Source organism: Columba livia, chromosome 1, assembly GCF_036013475.1.
Source record: "Columba livia isolate bColLiv1 breed racing homer chromosome 1, bColLiv1.pat.W.v2, whole genome shotgun sequence".
Classification (NCBI taxonomy): domain Eukaryota; kingdom Metazoa; phylum Chordata; class Aves; order Columbiformes; family Columbidae; genus Columba; species Columba livia.
Window position 1 is genome coordinate 73325660 of NC_088602.1, and position 23410 is coordinate 73349069.

At 43.1% G+C, this 23410-nt stretch overlaps 1 protein-coding gene, 1 long non-coding RNA gene and 2 other non-coding genes across 7 annotated transcripts in view; 1 reads left to right on the forward strand and 3 right to left on the reverse strand.

Annotated features, from left to right (window-relative positions):
• Positions 1 to 5465, forward strand: part of LOC110365505 (uncharacterized) — an 8524-nt gene extending 3059 nt beyond the window's left edge. Inside the window, exon 4 of the long non-coding RNA XR_010472530.1 lies at positions 5359 to 5465. This is a non-coding gene — a long non-coding RNA (uncharacterized LOC110365505). The remainder of the gene's footprint in view (positions 1 to 5358) is intronic.
• Positions 25 to 98, reverse strand: TRNAI-AAU (transfer RNA isoleucine (anticodon AAU)). The gene has a single exon. It is a non-coding gene; the product is annotated as a tRNA-Ile (tRNA).
• Positions 387 to 469, reverse strand: TRNAL-CAG (transfer RNA leucine (anticodon CAG)). Its single transcript has one exon. It is a non-coding gene; the product is annotated as a tRNA-Leu (tRNA).
• TTF2 (transcription termination factor 2) lies at positions 2961 to 23028 on the reverse strand. Of its 4 annotated transcripts, XM_065062589.1 has the most exons (23): positions 22879 to 23028; positions 22677 to 22788; positions 22349 to 22435; positions 21548 to 21614; positions 20123 to 21097; positions 19091 to 19217; positions 17780 to 17965; positions 17390 to 17547; positions 16347 to 16428; positions 15895 to 16008; positions 15232 to 15382; positions 14450 to 14555; positions 13366 to 13556; positions 12442 to 12595; positions 11567 to 11658; positions 10140 to 10222; positions 9522 to 9661; positions 8685 to 8855; positions 8036 to 8094; positions 6833 to 6986; positions 5143 to 5225; positions 4118 to 4192; positions 2961 to 3315 (listed from the first exon to the last, which is right to left on the reverse strand). In XM_065062589.1, the coding sequence occupies exons 1-23, from the start codon at positions 22904 to 22906 to the stop codon at positions 3171 to 3173; spliced, it is 3540 nt and encodes a 1179-aa protein (XP_064918661.1). In that variant the 5' UTR covers positions 22907 to 23028; the 3' UTR covers positions 2961 to 3170. The 4 variants fall into 4 exon arrangements, with proteins under 4 accessions (XP_064918661.1, XP_064918678.1, XP_064918649.1 ...); XM_065062606.1 differs by lacking the exon at positions 15895 to 16008; XM_065062577.1 differs by having other exon boundaries at positions 22677 to 22921.
• Between the last annotated feature and the right edge of the window lie 382 nt (positions 23029 to 23410).

Here is a 23410-nt window from a genome sequence, read left to right on the forward strand (position 1 = left end):
ACATTCAAACAAAAAATGAATGAATGGCCCGTACGGGGATCGAACCCGCGACCTTGGCGTTATTAGCACCACGCTCTAACCAACTGAGCTAACCGGCCACGCTGAGCAATGCTTCCGCAGTGCCCCTGATGGCGGACCCTACCCAGGGCGGTGGTGGGTCTGATGTGCCTGGCGACCGCATCTGCCACGCCAGCACCTCCGGATGCCCACCAGAGACGCGAAGGCGCGGACACCACGCGTGTCTCTGGCGCAGCCTTCCCCTCCGCTAGCCCCCTCCCTGCGGTGCAGGAAACGCGCCCCTTCCACGGCCACCCGAGTTCGGGCGTGACCCCGCAGCTACGGGGCCTCGAAAACAGCGTGGTCGTGGAGCGCAGACAAAAAGGAGTTGTCAGGAGTGGGATTCGAACCCACGCCTCCAGGGGAGACTGCGACCTGAACGCAGCGCCTTAGACCGCTCGGCCATCCTGACTGCTGGCAGCACTTTTCAGGCATCCCGATTCGGCTCTGCGGCGGAGCCGGTCCGCCCCGGTTTGCTATACCCTTGGTCCCGGGTGTTTCCCCGGCCAGCTTGACGGGCAGGCACCGAGCACACACGCTTCTTTCTGGCGGCTGGAGAGGAAGTTCCTGCAGTGGGAGCAGCGGCAGAAGGGGCTGACAGCAGAGGAAGGGTTGGGGAAGAGCGGTGCCGTGGTGGCATCATCCGCGCTTCCCATGGCGGCCTCCACCGCTTGCTCTGCGCCCGGGCTCCTCCGTAGGTAAACTGCCCCCATGGAAACACCGCCCTTGAACAGCACTCAGCACCGTGTGACCCATCCTGTCACACCTTCCGTGACCACCAGGCTCTGCCGCCTTGCTAACTCACACCCATTAACTCCGAGCAGGGGGCAGCGGCAGGGTTGGTTTTGCTCTATTTGCAGGTCAGTTAGAGACAAAAGGAAACTGCTTTTTGACAAAGGAGTGGAAAAAGAATCCCGATCTTCTCTATATTGTTATAGTGAACTTTCTTTTCTGTACAGAAAGCTTGTGCTGCAGTGAGATGTAAATACCTGGTTACACATGGGCTAACATTATTTAGCAGTACTCTGAGATACATTTTTGCCCCATTCCGGAGGTAATGGTGCAAACCAAACACGAATCCCACCCCCCAACAAAATGTATTTAAAAATTTGGCGTTGGATACCAAACCCACATATTCTTCATTCAATTCTTCTCTCAGCTGCATTAATTTGCTATTTCAGAAGATGGTTATCTAGAGGTATGTGCTAGACCTTCAGCTTCAGGATTTCTCTGAACTAAGCTGAATGTCACTTCATACCCCGTTGGTTATCTGGGGTTCCTGCGAAAGGCTGAAGCCATTTCCTGGAGAGAACTTCATACAAAACCAAACAAACCAACCAACCCCACCCAATTAATCCCCACGGCAGTGTCTGATACATCCAACAGTTATGCTGCATTGAGACTACAGTTACATTCAGGGAAAGGGAAGAGACGCAGAATGAAGTGATAATATGTAAAAGAGAGAAATTTAGGCTGTATTTAGTAATATACCTCAAAGAAGGAAACCTGCTAGGCTAACTGCAGTTCCAAGGAAAGGAAGAGGAGCTCAGACCAGAACGAAGTCCAGATAAGAGAAAGCTCTTGCTCATGTAAACATCCAAACCAAAATGAAGTAATTTTGGGAGGTTAGTCCATGGCTTCCTGTTTTGTACAAGAGAATAGATGTTCTGATGTCTTCCAGAACACCAGCATAGCAATGCAAATAAGCAGCGGACTATGTTCCACAAACTGAGATGACGGTCAAATTGCCTGTATTGCACAACCTCACTTGCTCAAGGCACTGCCATGGTCGTTGAATTTATGGACATGTGCACACAAAAAAATACAAATTACTATTCTTGTGCCCTGTAGCCCCTGTGTCTGTGCAATAAATTGGAATAATCCCACAGCTTCACTTCCACATCATGTCAACGGAGGTAAGAGAAGTGACATGGCCATATCATATGCAGGATTCTGTTGTACTAACAGGAACCACTGATCTGCAAATAGATGGCTGCTTCACTCAAAAGGCTACCAAATGCTATTATCTTATTCCATGGGGAATGACCACACAGGAACCAACATGTAGTTTCTTATTAGCACTAACTTGTCATGTTTTACCACTCAGCATTAGAAATAAACTCTGAAGAGGCCCTCATTTTTTGTGGAGCTTACAGGAACTGTGTCAAACCCTAGAAAAATAATGTCATCAACAGAAAACCAGACTATGCAGTGGATATGGCCAGGGACACAGGAGAGGGAGATGGAGGCAGGGAATATACACTACCAATAATAATAAAATAAACTTGCCTAGAAACTTCACTCACTTGCACATACCACTTCTGATAGGAGAGAGAACACAAACCATTAATCAATGACTTGCAACTCATCTACCATTAAAAAAATTGAAGCATCTTCTGAGGAAGAATAATCTATACATTAAAAGGTCTGCACCAAGAAAACCTTACACCATTCAATACTCAGAAGAACACAACAATTCAGCTCCTGTTTTGTAAGAACATAACAGAAATCTACTTCCCTGCTTGAAAAAAATATTTTGAGCAGGGTATAGAAATGCTTCTTTACCTAGATAGAAGTAGTCCTCCGAAGGACCAAAAGAGAAAATTAGTGTTCCTCTAAGCCCGCCCTTTATTTTGTTACTTATACATTCTGAAGTCTGTACTTGTTTGTTCTTATAGCATCGTGCTCAACATTTTTCTTTTTGCTTCCTCCATGCCCACCACACCTCACCACTCAACCTCTGAAGTTTCCTACCTCATGCTTGTCTCTCTTGTTCTTGTTTCACTTGCCTGTGCTTCTCCTGTCCTGAAGGGCAAAGTTTTCTAACTAAAAAGCATACACAGGAAACCAAGAAACAAGCAAATGTCTGTTTGTAATATTTAGAAGTGTTTTAAAACAATAGCTTAATTTATAACTTTATTAACCTTTGGATACACAATCTAATTTTAGTATTATAACAAATTCCTGAGGTCGATGAATTTTCTTCCTGGAACCATCAAAAAACGGAGTTATTTGTTCCAAACGAACGACCGCCTTAAAACAGCAGTCCTTTGTTAAAGTCTACACAGTTAGTTGCAGATATAAAAATCACTCTTGTGTACTGTAAAGGATAATTAGATGCCAAAGAGAATTTTGAGGTCAGCCAGAGTGAGCTTAGTGAAGCCCTCCCCTTTGCCTGACAGCACCTGCTGGGCAAGAACTTTCTTCCGCCTCTGGAGCTGTAGGATCTTTTCTTCTACCGTTCCTTCACAGACAAACCTAAAAGAACAAAAGCCACATCATCTCAACTGCTAGGAAAAAATGTCAGCATTATATCAGCACTTCCCCAGTAAATTTCCAAAGACTTATCTAACCTCAAAATTAACAGCCTGTTATGTGACTGACAAATTATACCTGTGCACAGAAAACAGCTGTTCTCCTATCCAGGTATTATAACATTTCAAATAAAAGTCTGATGCACTTTAGGCCTCAACTTTGGTCATCTGAAGCAACAGTAATTCTGTGACAAAAATCCTGTAATGATTGATAATTGGTGGCACCTACGATACTAAAAGCGTCATACACAAAATAGTATTTTAGATTCCAGTTTGTTTGAATTTGATGTGCATTTACAACCATTAAGCTAGTCATTTCATACTTAAAATTGCAGAAGCTTTTGTAAAAGCCAGCTTTGCCACTTATTGAAAGTGCTCTATATGTTTATGTTAGCGATATTAGAAAGGTCCAGGCTTAGGGAGCATGGTGAAAAATCAAGTCAACAAGAGAAGAGAAATGCTTTTGTGTCTGAATCATTCTCAGGAACAAACAGGGCATTACCATTAAACCAAAGGTTGAAAACCAATAAAGCACTGCAAGCTATCAGGACAGCAACATGCAAGCAAGTGCCACACAGAAACATTTTGATGTCGTCTCTATCTTGGTGCTCAAACCCCAATCCCACAATTAGACTTTGTGCCTAGCTTTAAGAAACAAGCCTCAAACCAAGGCTTTGTCTCACCAACTCAAGCCAGACACTACACGAGCAGCAAGAACCTCATTTACTGCTAAGGAAAATCCTGACCTGTGTATCACAACATCCTTCTGCTGCCCCACTCGGTAAATGCGGTCACAGGCCTGGTCCTCAAGAGCAGGATTCCTATAAGGTAAACAAATAAAGTTTAAGGGCTCATGTTCAGGAATAAGTGAGGTATTGAAGCCTTTGTGCTTGCCTCATTTGCCTCCCTCCACAGCAAGCCGTTTTCTCCCTGTGCAGAACTAAAACTACTACCAGGTTATCTTAGGTTTACTAACTTGATAACTGATTTTCACCCTGACTGTATTTCTCTTTGCCCTCAGAAGTACACTACAACTCCACACAAAGTCAGCTGTACAAATTAGACCGTTGTTCAAAATAGCCCCATATTTGTGGCCTATAGTTAGTACTCAGAGAAAGCTGAGTAGCTAGTGAAGAAAGAGGACAGTGAATCAGGAAGACAAACTCTGTTGAAAGAAGCCTTCTCTCAAGAATATTTACATAAAAATGGTTCTGTTTGACACAGTTACGGGGAATACTTGTTGGCATAGCTTCCATACTGTAAAAACATCTCCTTAATGCTGTTACTCAGCAGCTGGTTTTGTACTGAAGCACCTTAGTTTGCAATGAGCAACATTTAGTTAAAAAAAAATTGTGATTCTGACTTTGATGAGAGTCAACATAAATATTAGGAGCTCATATGCACTATTTTCATAGCCTTGTAAAACCCCCATGCCAGATTACTGACTATGCTCAACACCATAGGTTTGTTTCAAGACAAATTACCTGTAGGCATTACTGTACCATTTTCATTATTGTAAGAAATTAAGCCAGGAACTGCCAAGACCCCAGTACCTTTTTCTGATACAGACTGCATACTTGCTGCTTTGGATCCCTGTCTTGGAAGACGGTCATAATAAAAACACTTTTCTACAACTAATCACTAGCCCATGCTCTCAGTTAAGTATTTCCCTCCTAACCCAGTTGTGTCAGACATCACAAGACACGTGGTGAGAACACAAGCAGTATGCTCTACATATATCCCTTGAGATGGAACTTTTATTTCTCTTTACCAGTGCATGTCGAGGAGAAAGAGGTGGTTTCCTCCAGTCAAGTTCAGGCCAACGCCTCCAGCCAGCAACGAGACCAACATTACCTTCAAAGGCCAAAAGAGAGTTAAGGAACCTGTTTCCAGAAAATTAGTGCTTCATATACTCCATATTATAATTTGAACCAGAGCATCTGTTTATCATATTTATATTACATGTGTATTTTTATTATGTTTTTAGGAGCTTACCAGATGCTACTTCATGAGGCACAGAAGCCTGGACATGGAAGTTATGGCTCAGAGAGGTCAGCCTACCATTCCATATACATTTCCCTGATCCATTTTTACAGACTACAGAAAGGAGTGAAAAGTTCAGACTCTGTGTCCCACTCGAATGACCAGCCTATCTGATGACAGCCTGTTGCCAACAATGGGATCAATCAGCACCAACTCCAAATTAACAATAATGATTACTTAAACACAAGCAAGTGGAGTGAAATGGCCTGCTACTCCTTTCACTTTGTTTCTACATAACCCGGTTTTTTAAAAAGATGAGTAGATGGGGCGGAATGAGGGTTAAGTAGAGGGTAAATTTAGAGAAGATTTCTTGTACAGCAGGAAAATAACTAGATTAAGGGCAGAGATGCTTGCTATACATATTTATTACTCAATTTCATAGTATGGTACCTTAAAATCCTGATCTTGTTTAAAGAGATCAGCTATTCATATAGCTGGCAGAAATCTTCCTTTGTTTAAGTTCTAAGTTAGGAGAAATATCTGTTTCATAGATAGCAGCTTGTTCAAGGAATCCAGCAAAGAAAGCAAGCTAATGCCCCACATTCTCCCCTTCCAGTCACAGATCCACACTCAGAGGAGACAGACTGTCCTCTCTCAATCACAGGAATGTCAGTGTCTAGATGAAAGTAATTGCTATGAACAATTAATTTGGATTCAGACATCTTTAGTCAACTGGCAAGCTTCCTTCCCTTGGCTAAAATTTCAGACTAGAAGATGTTTTCAAGAAGAGCCGATACACTGTAGTTCATCAGTATTTAAATACACCCTTCTCCACTCCAAACCTCAATAACTCAAAAGTGAAAGAAGTCACATAAGGTCACCTTATTTTGGATGTGTGCATAACTATGACTGCTCTCACACTGATCCAAATCTTCCTATCTTTATACTGGGGTGAGATATGCTTTTGTTAATTCTAGCCACATTCACAGATGCAGCTGTCATTCTCTCTTCTCTAAAAGATTAGTCTGGTAAAAAAATATCTGATGTGTTGGAAAACAGCAATTAAGTCTTATGGGTTCCTTGGCAAGCAGGTGATATACAAAAAGAAACATCTTCCAGTGGAGAAGCATGAGCTGGAAACACCCAGCCTGTTCTGAATAGAGCTAATTGGCCCCACATCTTCCACATTATTCTCTGTGACAAAAACATCTTAAAATGCACCAAAGATTTGGACAACCTTTGAACTAGCTTTGGAGTCAGACCATCTCAGTATAGAAGGTTAATATCACAAGGAGCATTTTAGACATGATCTTATAATGGGCAGGGGCAGCTGCTGTTTATACAGCTACCTCTTCCTCTGCTGATCATAACACCTAAAGGTCCAAATGAAAGTAGTGCCAGTAAAGGGAATCATGAAGTCAGCTATCACAGCAGCTCATAGCAGCCCTAGTAACTGTTTCCCTGCCCTGATTATATACCTGAGGCCCTCTGGGATTGTTATTGAACTCTTCTACCACATCCATTCTCTGTTTAGGATTGACAGAGCCATCCACTATTGCGTACTTCAGTCCTAGTCGCTGGAGGTGCACAGCCACAACTTTCAACATACTTGTCCACTGAGAGACAACAACACTGGAGAGGGAGAAAAACCAGTTTAGAGCAAGTCCAGTTATTGCAGGGTCTCATCCAAGGGGAGAGAGCTATTCAGGCACTCCCACTGCAAACGGGAGCCAAGTCCCTTCCCAATTCAGAAACAGATTCACCTGTTTGTGTAGTCATAGAATCTGCTCTGGAATAAATAAATAAACTTCAGAGCAATTAAGTCTATAATTTTCACCTCTATTTTTGGTAGGTAGCAATGTAAAATCCAATTACAATTTTGAGCTTTTTCTGCAAAATGAATCAATGGCAACACCAAACTTGGATTCTCCTACGCCTCTCACTCCCCACATCTTCTGGATTAAACAGTTAGGAGGCAATAATTTGTTCGATAGCTTTTTACTAGGGAACAGAAATAATGTTGGTGTTTCTATTCTTATGGCGGGAATATTTTTTGGAAAAGACTTTGGGGGAAAAAAGCTTTCTACATATGGGGCAACTCTGGAGTTGCCCATGAACAAAACTTCCCCTTCCAACTCACCCCCAACATAACAACACAGGTGTAACTACTTCACAGCCACACAACTGAAAGCGCATTCTACATTGTTTAACAAAACAAGCAGAAAACCTTGCAACACTGCAGTCTGGTGAGGAGTGAAGACTGACAGAACCTGTACAGTGAGAGCTGCAGAACTTCAGCAACACTTAGGCCCTCTGATTAATGTATTCCTTTCTCTCAAACAGGTGCAGTTTTAACCACTACTTTACTCCACCACTTTTTTTAGGTAGTGGACTGGGTTGCAGAGCTGAGGGCAAATATTTCTCAGCACGAGCAAATTATTCACAATTCTGTTTTTGGAGAAGAGTCATCTTGGGCCTCAAGGCCTGAGATTCCTCACACATTCCCTTCTGTTTACACTAACCTACATCATAAACTACCTTCTTGTTTCTTGGCTTTATTTTTTTTCTCAAAATCTGCTTCTAACTACTGCAGTACTGCCACCATTTCACCATACTATTTCTGCTGCTGTCAAGACACATGCTACTCTCAGTCACTATGACTAAAGGACATGTTTACTAACCTTTTCTGAGACACCGAGTGACTTTGGATAGTTTTCAGTTCAGTCAAGAGGTGAGCTATCTGCAGGGAAAAAAAAAAAAGGTTAGTCTGCTGTCATAATCCAGCTCATGCTTGGCTATTCTTCATGAAAATAGGAAGTGATTAAAATAACTCTTCAACTGGAATTTCTTCTGTGCTCAGACTTTCAAGATAGTTTTAATAGTAATTAGTAAGAACACTCCCACTGTGGAAAACAGGATTAAGGAATTGAATAATACAAACATGTTTTATAGATTCTAACTTTCCTGTAAGGAGCCGAGTTATTGCCAGCTCTCCTCTTGTCATCCCATTTTTTCTAGCTCTTCACAAGCACCATGCCCTCAGGTGCATTAGAAAACTTCTGTGAATCCAGTGCACAAGATTTTCACCAACGGATTTTCAACACAGATACTCACAGCTTTATTGGAAGTAGCCATCAACACCTGATAAATTGAAGCCTTCCCAGAAGGGCTTCAGCAGACAGACTACCAATCTACTCACCTGATCTCACCTAAATTGCCAACTTATCTGATCTGCAATTACCAAGGTGTGACAATTCATTAACAATTTAAAAGGTGAAGTGCTGAAAGTCAGGCTTCTTAAGGAGGGTAAGAAAGCCACAACCAGAATACCTTGGTGCTCTCCCTGGTGATTTCAAAGATATCTGCTTTAAAAGCTGTGCCATTGAGGTAGACTGTTGACTTGGAATCAGAAGTCTGGAGCTCAGACAGGGTCAAAGCACTAAGTTGTTCCTCAATGGAGAGGGAAAGGCCTTCACTGTTCAAGTTAACTTGGTCCAGAGCCTGTGGGAAAGAAAGAAATATAATAAGGGATCAGAGTCAAGCCTGAATCGACTTCAGTACCGATTCACAGTCTGCATGATGTCTGCTGAGGACAATGGCTTTGAAGGAAGCTATGCAACATGAAGATAGAATGATTAGGAAACAGTACTGGGTCAGACCAACAATCTCTTTGGTCCCTTATTCTGCCCCAAGAAAGGGCAGTGTAGGAAAAGCATGTGACCTCAGCCATTCCCTGGGGTCCAGTCCCCTCAGATTGCTCCTCCCATAGCATTTAACAATTGCAGGATTAAAAAGATGATAAATCCTTGCCTGTTGCCTTTGGATCTGGACTTACTCTACAGCTGCTTTATATGGCGGCAATGAATTTGGGAAAGATCAGCCTATTTCTCAAGACTACATTAAGATCAAGACTTCTTTGTCATTAAAGTTATTTTTCTTTTTATCTTTTTATTGCTAGAGATGTAACAATCCACCTAGGTCATGCTGGGGAAGTTCTCAGTAGGAAGCATGCCCATCTAAAACCTCTTGGGCTGTAAAACACACAGTCCTACAAATGGCTCAGTCCATACAGCCCTAGCTAAGAAATGCAGGGGTAAAAAGTGTGTTAATTTACACAAACTAAAAAAAATCCCCACAAAAAACCCCACACCATTACAATGTAATTACCACTTTCAGTAATGAGAGATGGCAGCAGCACTGACGGAGCCTCAACAACATGGACAAGACATGGACAGTACTTGAGACCTGGGAGGCACTTTGGGAGCCTGCTGGAAATTCCATCTGACTGACCCCAAACTCTTGTGCAACTGTCAAGGAAGTGAGACAAAACATCAGGAGCTCTTAGAGGCACTTCCAAGCACTGCCCAGCCACCTCCAGCAAAAGTTTCATCAGTAAGGGACAAGAACCAACAGGCAAGCAAATACCTGATTTAACATAAGAACCCATCAAATCCCACTCTAAAGAAAATAAACAAACTCCAACACCACCAGAAATCAGAGTACCACATACTTCATACTGACATCTCTTCTCTGAGCAATTAGACCTATATTTCAGAAGGGAATTTTAGACCAAGGGAGGTTAAGAGACTTGCCCAGAGGCACAACAGTGAGAACAGACTTTGGGAATAGTCTGGTAGGACTCTTCATAACATCAGGGAAGGAGCAAAACATTTTCCAAAGAATTTCTAAGTCCTGATCCCATGTGGCCAGGTCTGTTCCCCTTCCTTAATTGTGCACTTAAAGAGTCACTTCTGCAAATGTTTTCAGGGGAGGGTGCGCTCAAACCTTTCTCAAAGGGGTTACCACCAGCATTCTCTCTGCCTTCATTTTTCTGCTCTTGTCTCTTTAGGTAGGATTGTAGTGTTGACCTGGAAAAACAAGACAAAGACTCTGAGATTTACAGAAGGAACAGAGGCAAGAGGGACCTGAGCTTAGCAAACAAGCTGATGATGCATTAAGGTAAGGAAAGTTTCATTAATCATTGTCATGGTTTAACCCCAGCCAGCAACTAAACCCCACACAGCTGCTCCTTCACTCCCCTTCAGTGGGATGGGGGAGAGACTCAGAAGAGTAAAAGTGAGAAAACTCATGGGTTGAGATAAAGACAGTTTAATAGGTAAAGCAAAAGCCCTGCACACACCAGCAAAGAAGCATAGCAAGGGATTCATTCACTCCTTCCCATTGCAGGCAGGTGTTCAGCCATCTCCAGGACAGCCAGGCTCCATCACACAGAATGGTGACTTGGGAAGACAAAATGCCACCATTTTGAACTTCCCCTGCCTCCTTCCCCCAAATTTATGTATTGAGCATGATGTCATATGGTGTGGAATACCCATTTGGTCAGCTGGGGTTGGCTCCCAAACTCTTGTGCACTCCCAGCCTAGTTGCTGGTGGTGTGGGGTGAGAAGCAGATAAGGCCTTGATTCTATGTGACCACTGCTCAGCCATGTCAAAACCATCCCTGTGTCATAATCCAAAGTACAGCCCGTACTAGCTACGGCAAAGAAATTAACGCTATCCCAGCCAAAACCAGCACAATAATTTAGTCACAAAACAATCACAACATACCCCAGTTTTGTTTACCTTGAATAGGATCAGAACCAAGATCCATTTTGGAAAACACAAGAGAAAGCAAGTCTGCTTATTGGAATATCTTGAGTATAATATGAGCCAGGGGCAGGAGCAAATTAATAACATTCTTCACAACAAAAGGACATCTTTAAATGTATATTTAAAAGGAAGGAAAACTCTTTACAGCAACACTAATGAAAGAAAACCAAGAAGAACACTAAATGACACAAGCTTGCATTACAACCATCTGGAGAGGCCAGCCTAATTTCCAATTGCATAAATATCCCAGAGCAAAGAAGAAATTCTCCGTTACAGGTACTGACACATCATAATTTAAAAAATGCTGTTGCAATTCTAAGTCTTTGGATTCTTGAAATCAATGAGATTAAATGAAAAGCTACAATACAAAGCTCCTGAAAATGAGACAAAAAAAAGGAATGCGGTTTCAGCTGTTGCCAGAACAAGCAATGTATTTTCAAACATGCTTAACAGTTAGTCAGAAAAAGAAAAAAAACCAACAAAACAAAACACCAGAAATTAATCCAAAAGTTCTTCTCATCTTAAGTGGAGGTCTCTTTCAGATTTTTCACACCAGAAGAAACAAAACCACAGAACACCCCATTCTCTTCCCACGTTCATACCTGGATCTTGCAAAAAGCATATTGTACATGGACTGCTCCTCTTCTGAAAGTTTTAACTTATGCAACTGTGTGCTACGCTGGGGCAGAGATACCTGAAGTAAAAATACAGAGGATCAGATGTTATAGTTCAAAAATCTTATACAGCATCACAAACACCAATGTTCCATGAGTTAGTACAGTATTCTAAGTCTTAGAAGACAGCTGTTTGTTTCTTCATTAAAGTTATCCATATTAATGCAATTATGACACAATATAGATACCCATAGAAGTCCAAATAGCCTGGTTAACAGTCAAGATTATAAACTTTATTCCAAATTATTTGACAACAAAAGGCATGAGCAACTAAGTATTGACTTGCACATCACTACCATGGGAGGATTCATTTCTCACCTTGTAAAAGTAGCTTCTAACTCCCCCATTCAGAATCAGGCAGTGCACCAAAACTACACCTTTTAATGGCTTACAGACATACCAGTGATCTAATACTCAGTTTAATGGATTATTTGTAAAGAGTAATGCAGAAAGGCAATGCCCTAATATGCACCAGACCCATTTGACATGGATCTTTGATTCCTAGAGATCTAGGCTAGCTGAGACCTAGACCAACCTTCCACTAAGTGGACATCTACTTGCAATTATTTAACATATTCTCATCTGCATATGATTTATAACTGAAAGGTTTAATTCTTATTTATATTTCTGCTTTCTGGATAAGCAAGCAAAGCATCCCACAGGCATTCAACTCCTCTCACTCAAGAGACTGCAGAAGACAGGAAAACCCACTCATTAACAAACTTGTGCTTGTATAGAACTGACTGGCTGCTCCAAGGGAAGCAATGGAATGATTGCCTAGTTGTGGAGGGTGAAGTTCTTACCAAGGGCTTGCCAGTTGAATCCAGCTGGTCCTTAGTTCTCCGTAATAAGAGGCTCCTGGTTAAGAGACTCAGCCTCTCTCCTCCCTTTTTTGTGTTGTTATCTACCTGGTACTTCCACACCTTGTACTCATCAAAAGGAGAGCAACGTAGAAACCTACAACATGAGGGAAAGAGATATCATACCAAGGGAAGAAGAGTTTCTCAGTTACTCCTGAATGACTAGAACCAAATTCCTTCCTATCTGAAGCAAACCATTTCCAGTTCAGCCACAACTGCTAGAAGCAGTAAAAGACTTCCAGTGTAATGATGCCAATAACTGTTTTGCTCAGAAGTCTTACCATCACTAGTACAGTGAAAGCATCTACCTAGTTCTGTACCCATCACTTCTTTGCTCATTAATGTCTCAAACATCACCAGCAAATGAAGGGCATCAAGAAGCACAGGGCACTCACCAAAGAGTATATTCACACTTTTTCTTCTCAGCAATGAGGAGCATAGAGTTTAAACCTGTTTATCATTTGTTTAGAGAGGGCAAAGTTTCCACCCTTTCCATCGATGCCCTTGTTGCACAACACTCTTTAATAAGGTCCTTCCAGGCTGCCATGGTAGGAACAAGGATTATGGCACACAACTTCTGACCATTAAAATTGGTTTTGTGGGTATTCATCTTGGAGACACAGGAGATCTGGAGTAATTTCCCTTGTCCTCTGTGAAAGCAGAATAGCTTCACGCAACAGCAGACACACGGTTAGCCTTACACAATGTCTCAGCCACAGCCTTTGCAATACAGTGCCTGAAGTGTTAATATAACCAGTCTTGCTACCCCACATAACTTAGAAACCTCTCAAACGTCAAAGCAACTTCAGCAGCGAAGAATTAGTGGAACTGAAGCCCTGTCCATGTGTTCACGTGCAGCCAGCTCACCTCAGGAGAGAGTACATGTCCAGCAAGTTGTTCTGTATCGGTGTCCCGGTGACAGCCCATCGGGCGCTGGCTCTCAGTTTGCACACAGCTATAGAGGTCTGAACCTTCGGGTTTTTAATATTGTGAGCTTCATCCAGTATAACCCGAGCCCAAGCTACCCTGAGCAGAGGGGAACAGGGAGATGACCCACACTGAAAGAGAAAGCAGACTGTTCATAACCCAGCACAATAACCTTGCTAGGCTCTCTGAAGAGCCACGAGCAAATATACTTTTCCAGCAAGAAGCATTTTCCTGATGTTAGCCAGCAGGAATCTGAGCTCTTACTGTCATGTAAGATGTGCTCTAAAAAAAAAAAAATAAAAATAATCTCTCCAAAGCTTCCATGAGAGTTCATAAGCCAAATAATATAACATTTGTCTGTTCTTGATGACAATTTCTAATATTTTGCTTTTTTATTGCTTTTAACATTTTATTGCCTCTTCCTTCCCAAGACACATCCCATATCAGCAAAATTTTGCTAGGCTGGGATAAAGGAACACATATAATTATTCTATTAGGGTATATTCCATACTTTAAAATGCAAGATCTCTATAGATGCCACCTTGAAGTTTCAGGAAATCCAAAGGCCTGTTTGCTTTAAGAGTGAGATCCAGATTGCAGCAGGTTTCTGGTAGCTTAAAGCAATGTTGGCGCTTCAGCAAAGAATACCAGCAGGAGATTCTAGTGTTCCTTCACAGTCTCACCTCAAAAGGAGGAGCATGAGATTCTTCATTGAACTCTTAAAATGACTTTTAGAGACATTTCAACTATATTCAATATAGTGTATTATAGATTACTACAGAACAGATTTCTTGTGGATATTTTTCCTTGTTATCTTTCTGCACTTCATGGCACTTTTGCTCATCACTTTATTTTTATTGTGCAAACTCAACAGGGGACTTACGGTAAAAATAAAATTATTCAGCCTGCTGCTCACTGTAGCATAAACTGCTCACTGTAGCATAAAAGTGCTTCTTGAAACAATAATGGTTTGCAGCACCTTAAAGCGTTAAGGCAGTTCTCTATGAACAATGTGGCTTCTCACCCCCACATCATGGTCCTCAGCAGGGACTTCCCCCTCCTCTTTGCTTGTGGGAACCTCCTTGGAGACCAGGCTGTAGGTTGTGACAACAACATCATATTCAGAGAGCCTGCATAAAAGGAAAGTAGTAATCAGGAGGAAGAACAAATGAGAAATTCGTTTTGCAAGGCAGACAAGGTTACTCAAGGTTTAAGAACTATGGTACTACCAGAGCTAAAACGCAGAGTTTTACAGAAAACTGAGCTTCATAGCAGTCAAACAGGAAAAGCACATTGTCCCCATTTTATGGATATCGGCAGTAGACACAGCAAGCTCAAGACAACAGTGAAAGCTAATGTTACAGAACACACGTGAGATGAACACCGCTTAGAATCTGGCACCCAGAAATACTGCTCAGCATGGCCTAAAGTAGTGTAGAAAATTTTCTCATCTATACAGACAGCTGAAAAAAAAAATGCAACCACAAAGCACAAGCACAGAAGAAGCTGCCACTGACAATCTCTGCAAGCAAGAGATGTTTCAGAGAATGTACACTTTGTTGTTGTTGTTGTTATCAGGAACAGCAATAGCCTGCACCAGAACCACTCAGCATGGGTGCAGGCCATCAAGGCTTTGCTATATCCACCTTGACAAGAGACGTTTGTCTGATCTTCTGGATCCTCCACATTTCCACCTTTCACATTCTTCCATCATTCGATAGCCACTGAATTTCAACTCTGACATCCACAGTTTCTTGCTAAGTAGTATTTTACTTTTCCTGGTCATGTTTATGATTTAACACTTACACCTCTGCATGTTTATCTCTGTTGGACCCATGATACAAATAGACCCTCAATTTGCCCCAGCCCACGTGTCTGTCAATCTCTTTCTTCCAGTGATGGATCAAGGATGCAGGACAAACGATTAAAGTGCCGTGGGAAGAGATAACAGTGGAATCTGCAGGGAAATAGTGCAGACAGGTTTCAATGTCTTCATATTCGACTACATCACAGACAGAAGTTTCAAGAAGTCTCAACAATTCAAAAGTTTGGTCCACTTTTCCTGTGAACATAGTTTGTGAAGAACACATCTCTATCTTGAATTCTAGGGGACTGCTAGTTCTGTGTGGAAAGATTAGAATTCAGGAACTAAACCTGATTTCTCTTGAGAATACAGTACCAAACAAATTCTTTTTTCCTGTTCTAGAAGACTGAAATGTTACCATTTTGAACCACACAGAATGAGTTGGGAAATGCTACACATCCAATGGAAGAACAAATGACACTGATCAAGAGAAAGACGTTACATGGGAATGTAGTAGACATTAAGCCAATGGAATTTTCCTACAGAAGGGAAGTTAGCACAGATAGAATCTGTTGTTTTATGAGCCATTAATCTATAACGCTTTAGACATTCCAAATGGCTCCGCATCATAATGTATGTACTGTATGATGGAAGCAATTCTATACCATTTTTGGACAGCCATATTTCCAGCTTCTCCTTTCTTTTCTCTGTATTCAGCTGCTTCTGGGCCAGAACAAGAGCAATCATCGTTAAAGTCTTCCCCAAGCCCATGTCATCCGCTGGAAGAAGACACACAGAAGCTGTGATGACCTGTAGAATTGAGCACCCCCTAGCTCAGATCTACACTAAGGTAAATCCTGCAACAGAAATTGCCCTGGGGAACCCTGGAAATAAAAATATACATATGACCGTTTCAGGGTATGATTTATTAATAATAATGGGCTAATAGCTGCAGTCAAAGGGCACAGAAAAACAAGCCACTTCAGCATGCCAACAAAATGACTAGTTATTGGCCTCCAAGTAAGTTGTGTGCCAAACTATTGCTGCCATAAATCTGTCCCCCGATATTCACCTTAAATCTGTCCCCTAACATTCACCTTCCTGTTCTGTTTCTTACCCAGAATTCCTCCACATGGCTTCTGACTCTCTCTCCAGAGCAGCCACGCCAACGCCTGTTTTTGGTGCAGCAGCAGTGGAACCTAAGAGAGTGAGACAGAGGATTTGAGGGCAACACCTTCCAAGTTCAGACACTTCTGCTTCCTGTACCAAATTATCCAGTTGAACTGTCCTATTACAATCTTATTAAAGGAGTTTGCCTACCTGTTCTTTTCCCACATGGCTGAGGATACCCAAGATAAGCAGCTCCTGCAGACAGGAGGTCAGCAGTACCATAGATCAGCCTTGCTAATGCTTTATGCATAAACCAGCCCAGCACCTCACAGTGCTCTAAGAGGGTGTAAAGGCAGCTTTTTCAGGTGGAAAATCCACCCAAGCCCACCTCGCACAAGTATCACTGTCAAGGAGAGGGACTGAGAACACTTCCCCATTTCTCACAAAGTCTAAGACCCCTACAGACTCTTAGAAGACAGAAAGAGGGACTACATGCTGTCATTGTAAGACATTAAATAGCCTTTCCCAGCACTGAAAAGGCCCAAAGAGGATCTGAAAAGTGACACAACATACATTAACACACCATCTCATGGAGGCATGCGCCTTCCAATACCTTGCACACAACCTCAACTATGGTTTCTGCACCACCTGATAGGTAAATTACTGCTCTTTGGCAGACCAGAACAGACTAGTCTGGAGTCTGTTGGGTTGCATGAACTTGACCATCTGCAACACTTTTTTGAAAGTTCTCAGTCTGTTCCTCACTAGAGACCTGCTTCTGCAAATGACTGCGAGTTGGTTGCTTTGTGTGAAGCACTACTACCTCATTCAAGCACTAAATATTCTGAAGACACCACAGCCATAAGGTAGAACCTCAGCACTGGCAATCTGAAGCAACTCCCATGGATGGAAAATAATTAGAGCATCTCTTCCCAGCACAATGAAAACTTCAAAGTACTTCAAAGTGTGAAAGCACAGGATGCTCCAGAGTATCACACAGATGTTACACTTCATTCACCAGCATGACATACTCCATCCTGGCCAACTCACCTTCAATCCAGAGGGATCTTCAGCTGCTGCCTGCTCTGTTGGACAGGATTCTAGAGATTTGTGAAGATGATCAATAGCCTCACTTGTGGCACTGTGTACAGCCCTGATTCGGTCTTCTGTCATTCTTCCCCCATACAGATTCTGCACACCAGAGTTCACTGGAAAGATACAGTATTATGCATGAGATGTGTTTAGAAAGCTAACTTTTCCAAGCAAATCTTTCATCTCAGAGGTTGATCTCAGTGGCTACAAATCCCTGGGAGGCAATATGCAGCTCATCATAAAACAAGAGTTTAGTACTCTCATATATATCCACAAGTTGCAGGATTCTTTCAGAACTAGTCCTCACCAGTGTTCTCTTTAATTAAAAACAATCCTGTCCATACTTACTTCCAAAGCCATAGCCACAATAATCACTGGAACCCAAAGTGGCAGAGGGGCGACTGTGTGAGCCTGAAGAGGTCCTTACTGTAGGATCCTGGAGTGGCAGCGGCGTTATCAACTTCGTACCACCTGGCCTGCCAAACGGGTTAGGCAAAGATTCTTTACGACAGCCACTGCTGGCACTGTCCTCCCCTTAAGAAGAAAGGAATTGCAGGTTGAAAAGGTTGCTCTGTGGACCTCAGAGCTTGGCACTGCAGTCTAGAGAAGGGCCTCCGTTTTGCCCAGTGGTCTGCTTGCAAAATATTATTAAGTGGTCGCACAGCTGTATCATCAGCTGAGCCACTGCAACTACTAACATGCATGCCCTTAGCCTGATCCTGCGTCACAGGCAATGCAGTTCAGCTCAAGCCTCCGTGTGTGGTTTATACCAACACAGCAAACTCTGTAACTGTGATCAGATTAGTGCAAACAAGAGGTCAGTTCTGCACAGTGCTCCCAGAGGATTTATTCCTTTAAAATTAATCTTTCTTGTTAATACTTTGATCACAAAATCTATCAAAACATTCAAGAATGAATGGGCTGAGATCCCTGAGCTTTTACCTCCTTCCTGGAAAGGTCTGTCTTCCTTAAAACTAGATCTAGTGTAAGACATTGGGAGTGCTCATTGTGTGGTGGCCTGTGTTACTTACTCTTTCTTTGCTAGAGATCTTCAGTTTCCAGAGTTCTCAAACTGGAACTTTTCATGAACACAATTGATATTATGATCACAAAGTAACTCTGCTGTTGAGGTGATCCTACAGGTAAGTCAAAATGCCTCTCTTCTACAGGTCATTAATACTAGTTAATACAACTAGGAAATCACTTTACAGGAATGGCACACCGAAAGCTGCTTATCTTCGATCTGGTAACTTAAACATTCAGATCCAACAGCCAAAACATGCATGAGCAGCATGGTTCCATACTGCAACAAAGAGGAAGTCAACACTTCACAGGCAAGTTCTCAGAGGGACACCTGCCTCTGTCATGTAAGCTGGAAACAGAATTAGCCCTGGTTCCTAACCACGGGAGGAAACCCTTGGGAAGCCATCACACTTCAGAGGAAGTTTGAGTTGTTCCATTTGTCTTCTCCCAGACACATACTTTGCAATTAACATTTTAGATCTTCAGTGAATCTCAACAGACAAGTTTTATATAGGCCACATGCCATATATAAGTTTATGCTATATTTCCTCAACAGTAAGACAAACTATTTTGCAAAGCTCTGGGAGAAAAAAAAAAAAAAAAAGAAAGAAAAAGAAATAAAGAAATGAGCCCTACCTTCTTCAGTAGTATCTGCAGTTGAAATATTAAGAGCATTGAGTGCAGCTTCCAAATCCTGCACTTGCTTTAATAACCGCTCCCCTTTATCTGGCAACAGCTGAATGTTCACTGTAGCCAACGTACTCTGCCAAACAAAAAAGAATCCAAAACCTGAGTGTGCTTACCAAACTCCCTGCCAACAGAGAACAATCAAGTCAGAAGTTTAAGAACATTAATTGTATGCCATAGTAATTAATATTTTGATACTGTTCTACAACCTTCAAAAGTATTTAAGTGCCATTCAAATACACTTTCAGCAGAAAATATACTAACCATTAGTCTACTTCAGAAGAGATGGAAGGATGCAGCCTCACCCCCTTTTTATGAAACAGGATGAAGAGGCAGTCAAGTGACTTGGCAACCTCAACATCTCTCAAACCACCCAAAGTTGCCTACTTGCACGTTTATTTCTACACTAGCAAGAACAACAGTTCTGACTGTTTGTTTTGAGGTTCTGTTCTGAGCTCTAGGCAAACGAGGGTTTCTATAATAAAAACTACAAAACATCATTTTTGGCAATTATTTAAAAAAAAAAACAAACAGATAGTATAAGCTTAGCATGAGCTTTCACAGTTAGATCACTCTTACTGCACAAGGCCAAAGGAGACCATCAGAAACAGCCACGTTATTTAAAAAGATTAAGCTGGCTGTGCACTGTTCCTTTTTGTGCATGTTACTTTCTCAGTAAGACAGGCAGGTCAAAACAGAGCACCCCCAAATGCAGAAGGCTGTATTACCTTTGGGGTAATTGTCTCCTATGCAGCTTAAAAGAACTAGGCTGTGCCTAGGCTGAATTCCCTCCCTTGCCTTGTCTTCATAAACCATACAAACATTTTTAGTTTCTGCTGTGAGCAGATCATATTCTGATTCTGATGCCTGTCACAGGGAAGGGAAGCCACGCTGAACACAGAAGCAAAATAAACAACAAAAACCCCAACAAACAACACCACCACACAAAAACAAAGAGGAATAATAGGTGCAACAAATGACCTTCTTCTGCTTCAGCTGGACTACAAGATGGTTGTGAAGAGCTTTAGGGTCCTGGGGTCCTTCCATGTGACGCGATGCTGCAGCTCCTGGCAAAGATGTCCCCTGCATACTCTTCCCTGATTTTCCTGAAGAAATCTCTCCTGACTGCAAATCCTCAACGGACTTCTCAGGTTTACTTTTACCTGATGAGGAATAAACAAATTCTACTTCATCACTGTCACTGTCAGAGACTTCGCCAGCAGGCTGTCCCAGCCCCGGCCTGATTTGTGTCTTGGGTGGTTCTGCCTCTGCTTCTCCCAGCAGGGCAGCATGTGGCAACGCAGACTGTGGTCCTGCTAGGGAAATCACATCTTCTTTAGACATTGGTTTAGCTTCTCCATTCTTCCCATCAACATATTCTTTCTGCCTGGTTTCCTTATCCCTACAGCTTTTTAAGCTCTTCTCTCCAAGCTGCTCCTCCTTTGGAGGCTTAGTACCTGTACTTGGCTTCCCAAGACTTAGTGGAAAGAGCTTTGATCTGCTGCCTGCCTCTTTCTCCACACACTCAGAAGACTTATTGGATTCTCTGCCACTGCCACCATATTTCTCTTCCTCCCAAAGGGTGTTTTTACCCTTCCAAGTCTCAGAAACACTAAGTTTAGATGCAGACGCTGTGCTTTCTCTAAGTTCTGGGTCGCTCCTATTTCCCATGGACTGCTTCTTTTTAGTTTTCAGCCCTTCTAGAGGTTCTTTCTCTATGGAGGAACCAGAAGTTGATTTCTTTTCTTTATGTGACACCAACATGCTCTCTTTCTCTGCTTTTACTTCTTTTGCTTTATTTCCCTCTCCGTTGCCTTGCTTAATTTGTTTCCAGGATAACACTTCACAATTCTTGTCTATCACTTTGAATGGATTTCTTTGGCCACTGGGATTGGAGAGAGGTGCTGCGTTGGGCTGTGGTTCTAAGGTTTTTGACACTTTGGTAGCTTTTGGATCCTGCAATATATACAAGCGAGTCAGTGTTAACATACAAATTATTAAAGCCTGCTAACTATACACACAACCTGATCATCTCAAGCAACACTTGATTCTCCATTATCTTTCCTATCATTTTAACAGTATCAGGATAAACATTTTACAAGGAAAACAAAACTGCTGGTTTTATGCTTTCTTTGCCATTCCTATGTTTTCTGGGGACCAAGGCCCAACAGCAGCACCACCCTCAAGAAAAGAAGATCGCTAGAGATCAAACCCAGGTTTATTTTCAGACTGGAGAACAGTCTGAGGAGTAAAAGAAGCCTCAGCTGGAGGACAGCAGGCTGATACACTTTTCAGCTAGAAAATACAAGCTCTCCTACTACATAGTCTCAGAGGTGATTACAGTATACAGAATGAAGAGTCATGCTGGAATAAGCTGATGCCATAATACAAATGAAACATTCATACCTTCCACGGGACACTTCCGCACCATTTCTTCCCATTCAACTTACTTTCAAGGCATCGGTAAAACAATCTACCGAAAAATAAAACAAGATTTGAACTGCAGGAGCTGGTAAAGGAACTCTAAGCATTTTGTGCCAAAAAGTATTTCGCGCCAAAAAGGTCACAGACAAGTTCTCTTGATCTGTGCTCATGCAGATTCCTGCATAGCAAAAGGCCATGAACATTAGCAACAAAGCTTTTTAAAAAACCATCCTTCCCTGGATAAAGATTCCTAGGGTTGCCGGTTGCTTATTTTTTAATTTTAGCAATAAAACCCCTGCTCAAGTGAAAATATCATTTATGTTCAGAGCCTTAGAAGCATCCAATGATTTTCAAGGTATATGGGAACAGCTACTCTTTTAGTTCCACTGCACAGGCCACCTCATCTTTAAAGCACCTCAGGAACAGAAAAACCTTGGGTGCGATCTTTTTTTTAAACTAGCAGCCAACCAGGACTGCTGCAAGAAACCTTATCAGAAGCAAAATGTGGGAATTCGATGCAAACATCATGAGTCTTGGACAAATCCAGCCACAGAGCCACATTCAATTCTGTTAAAAACAAACATTATCTGATTGCTTTGGTTTTTACCATTGAATACAATTGCTAATAATAATAGCAAACATTTTGAAACATGCCAAGTGAAAGTCTCCAGGCTGGATGCACGTTTTTAGTTCTAGAAGGAAATTGCCAGCGAGCCACCATCAAACAATTCCAAGCATTCGAACCTGTACAACAAACCTTTGCTCCCACCTTCAGGAACTTACTGATATTCATCTCTGTCCTGCTGCTGGACCAGGACCTGCAGCTCCACCACGCACCCCTCATGGATCAAGCAGTGAGAAGCAGGAACGCTGAAAAAAGAGAAGGGAAAGAGGAAGAACAGAGACAAGACATGGTGCCCGGGGAACAGCAACAGCAGAAACGATGACTTTAGACAAAACACTCAAGTAGGGCCCCACAAAGGCCGCGCGACTGAGAAAATAGCCGTTGATGGCTGCTGACAGGCACTGAATCTCTCCCAAAAGAGCCGTGCGTCCCCCCGCAGCCGCACACCAGCGGGCAGGCCCTGCCGCCCCCCCGCCCTGCACCTACGGCGCCGGCAGGACGAAGCCGCAGGCCGCCGGGCCCTGCGCTCCGCACACGTAGAAGCTCTTCCCCTTGTTAGGGCCATCGCGGACGCCCGTCTTCAGGAAGCAGAGGGACCCTGCAGGGCAGAGAAAGGAGAAACCGCTCAGGCCGAGGCCGGGACGCTCAGCACAGCCGGGACACCCTTCTCCTCCCCGCCGCCCCTCACCGTGCTCCGCGCACGGCACAGCCTCCATCGCCGGGCAGCAGCCGCCACGCCCACTCTTCAAACCAGCCGAGCGCCGGCGGGATTGTCCAATCGGAGCGGGGCAAAGGGGCGGTGGAGCCAATCGCCGCTGCGCTATGAGCTCACTGCTCCCCGCCCCCTTCCGCTCACCCGCCCCCCACCTCCGCGCAGGTGCTTTACCAACACCAGCGGAAAAGGGCGGGAACAGGAAGGCGCGCTGCCATTGGCGGGCGCAAGCCAAGGGAGGGCGGCCCGTCCCCAAGAGGGCGTGGTTACCGAGAGGCGGGGCGTGGCCAACCTAAAACGCCCCCAAGTCTCGCTCGGCCTTCGCAGCTCCCGAGGGAATGTCAGGAAGATGCGCCAGGGGAGGTTCAGGTTGGACATTAGGAAAAGTTCTTCCCCCAGAGGGTGGTGGAGCACTGGAACAGGCTCCCCAGGGAGGTGTCACGGCCCCAGGCCTGACAGTGTTCAAGAAAGGACTGAACAACACCCTCAGACACATGGTGTGAACTGT

Bases quoted from the DNA above. Each gene is read 5' to 3' on its own strand.
- TTF2 (XM_065062577.1), bottom strand. From the start codon at position 22,906: ATGGAGGCTGTGCCGTGCGCGGAGCACGGTGAGGGGCGGCGGGGAGGA. The intron at 17,966-19,090 runs GTAGGGCTCATT...TTTCTTCTTAAG, and splicing joins TGCAGATACTACTGAAGAAG to GGGAGGACAGTGCCAGCAGT. The intron at 16,429-17,389 runs GTGAGTTGGCCA...TCACTCTCTTAG, and splicing joins AAGATCCCTCTGGATTGAAG to GTTCCACTGCTGCTGCACCA.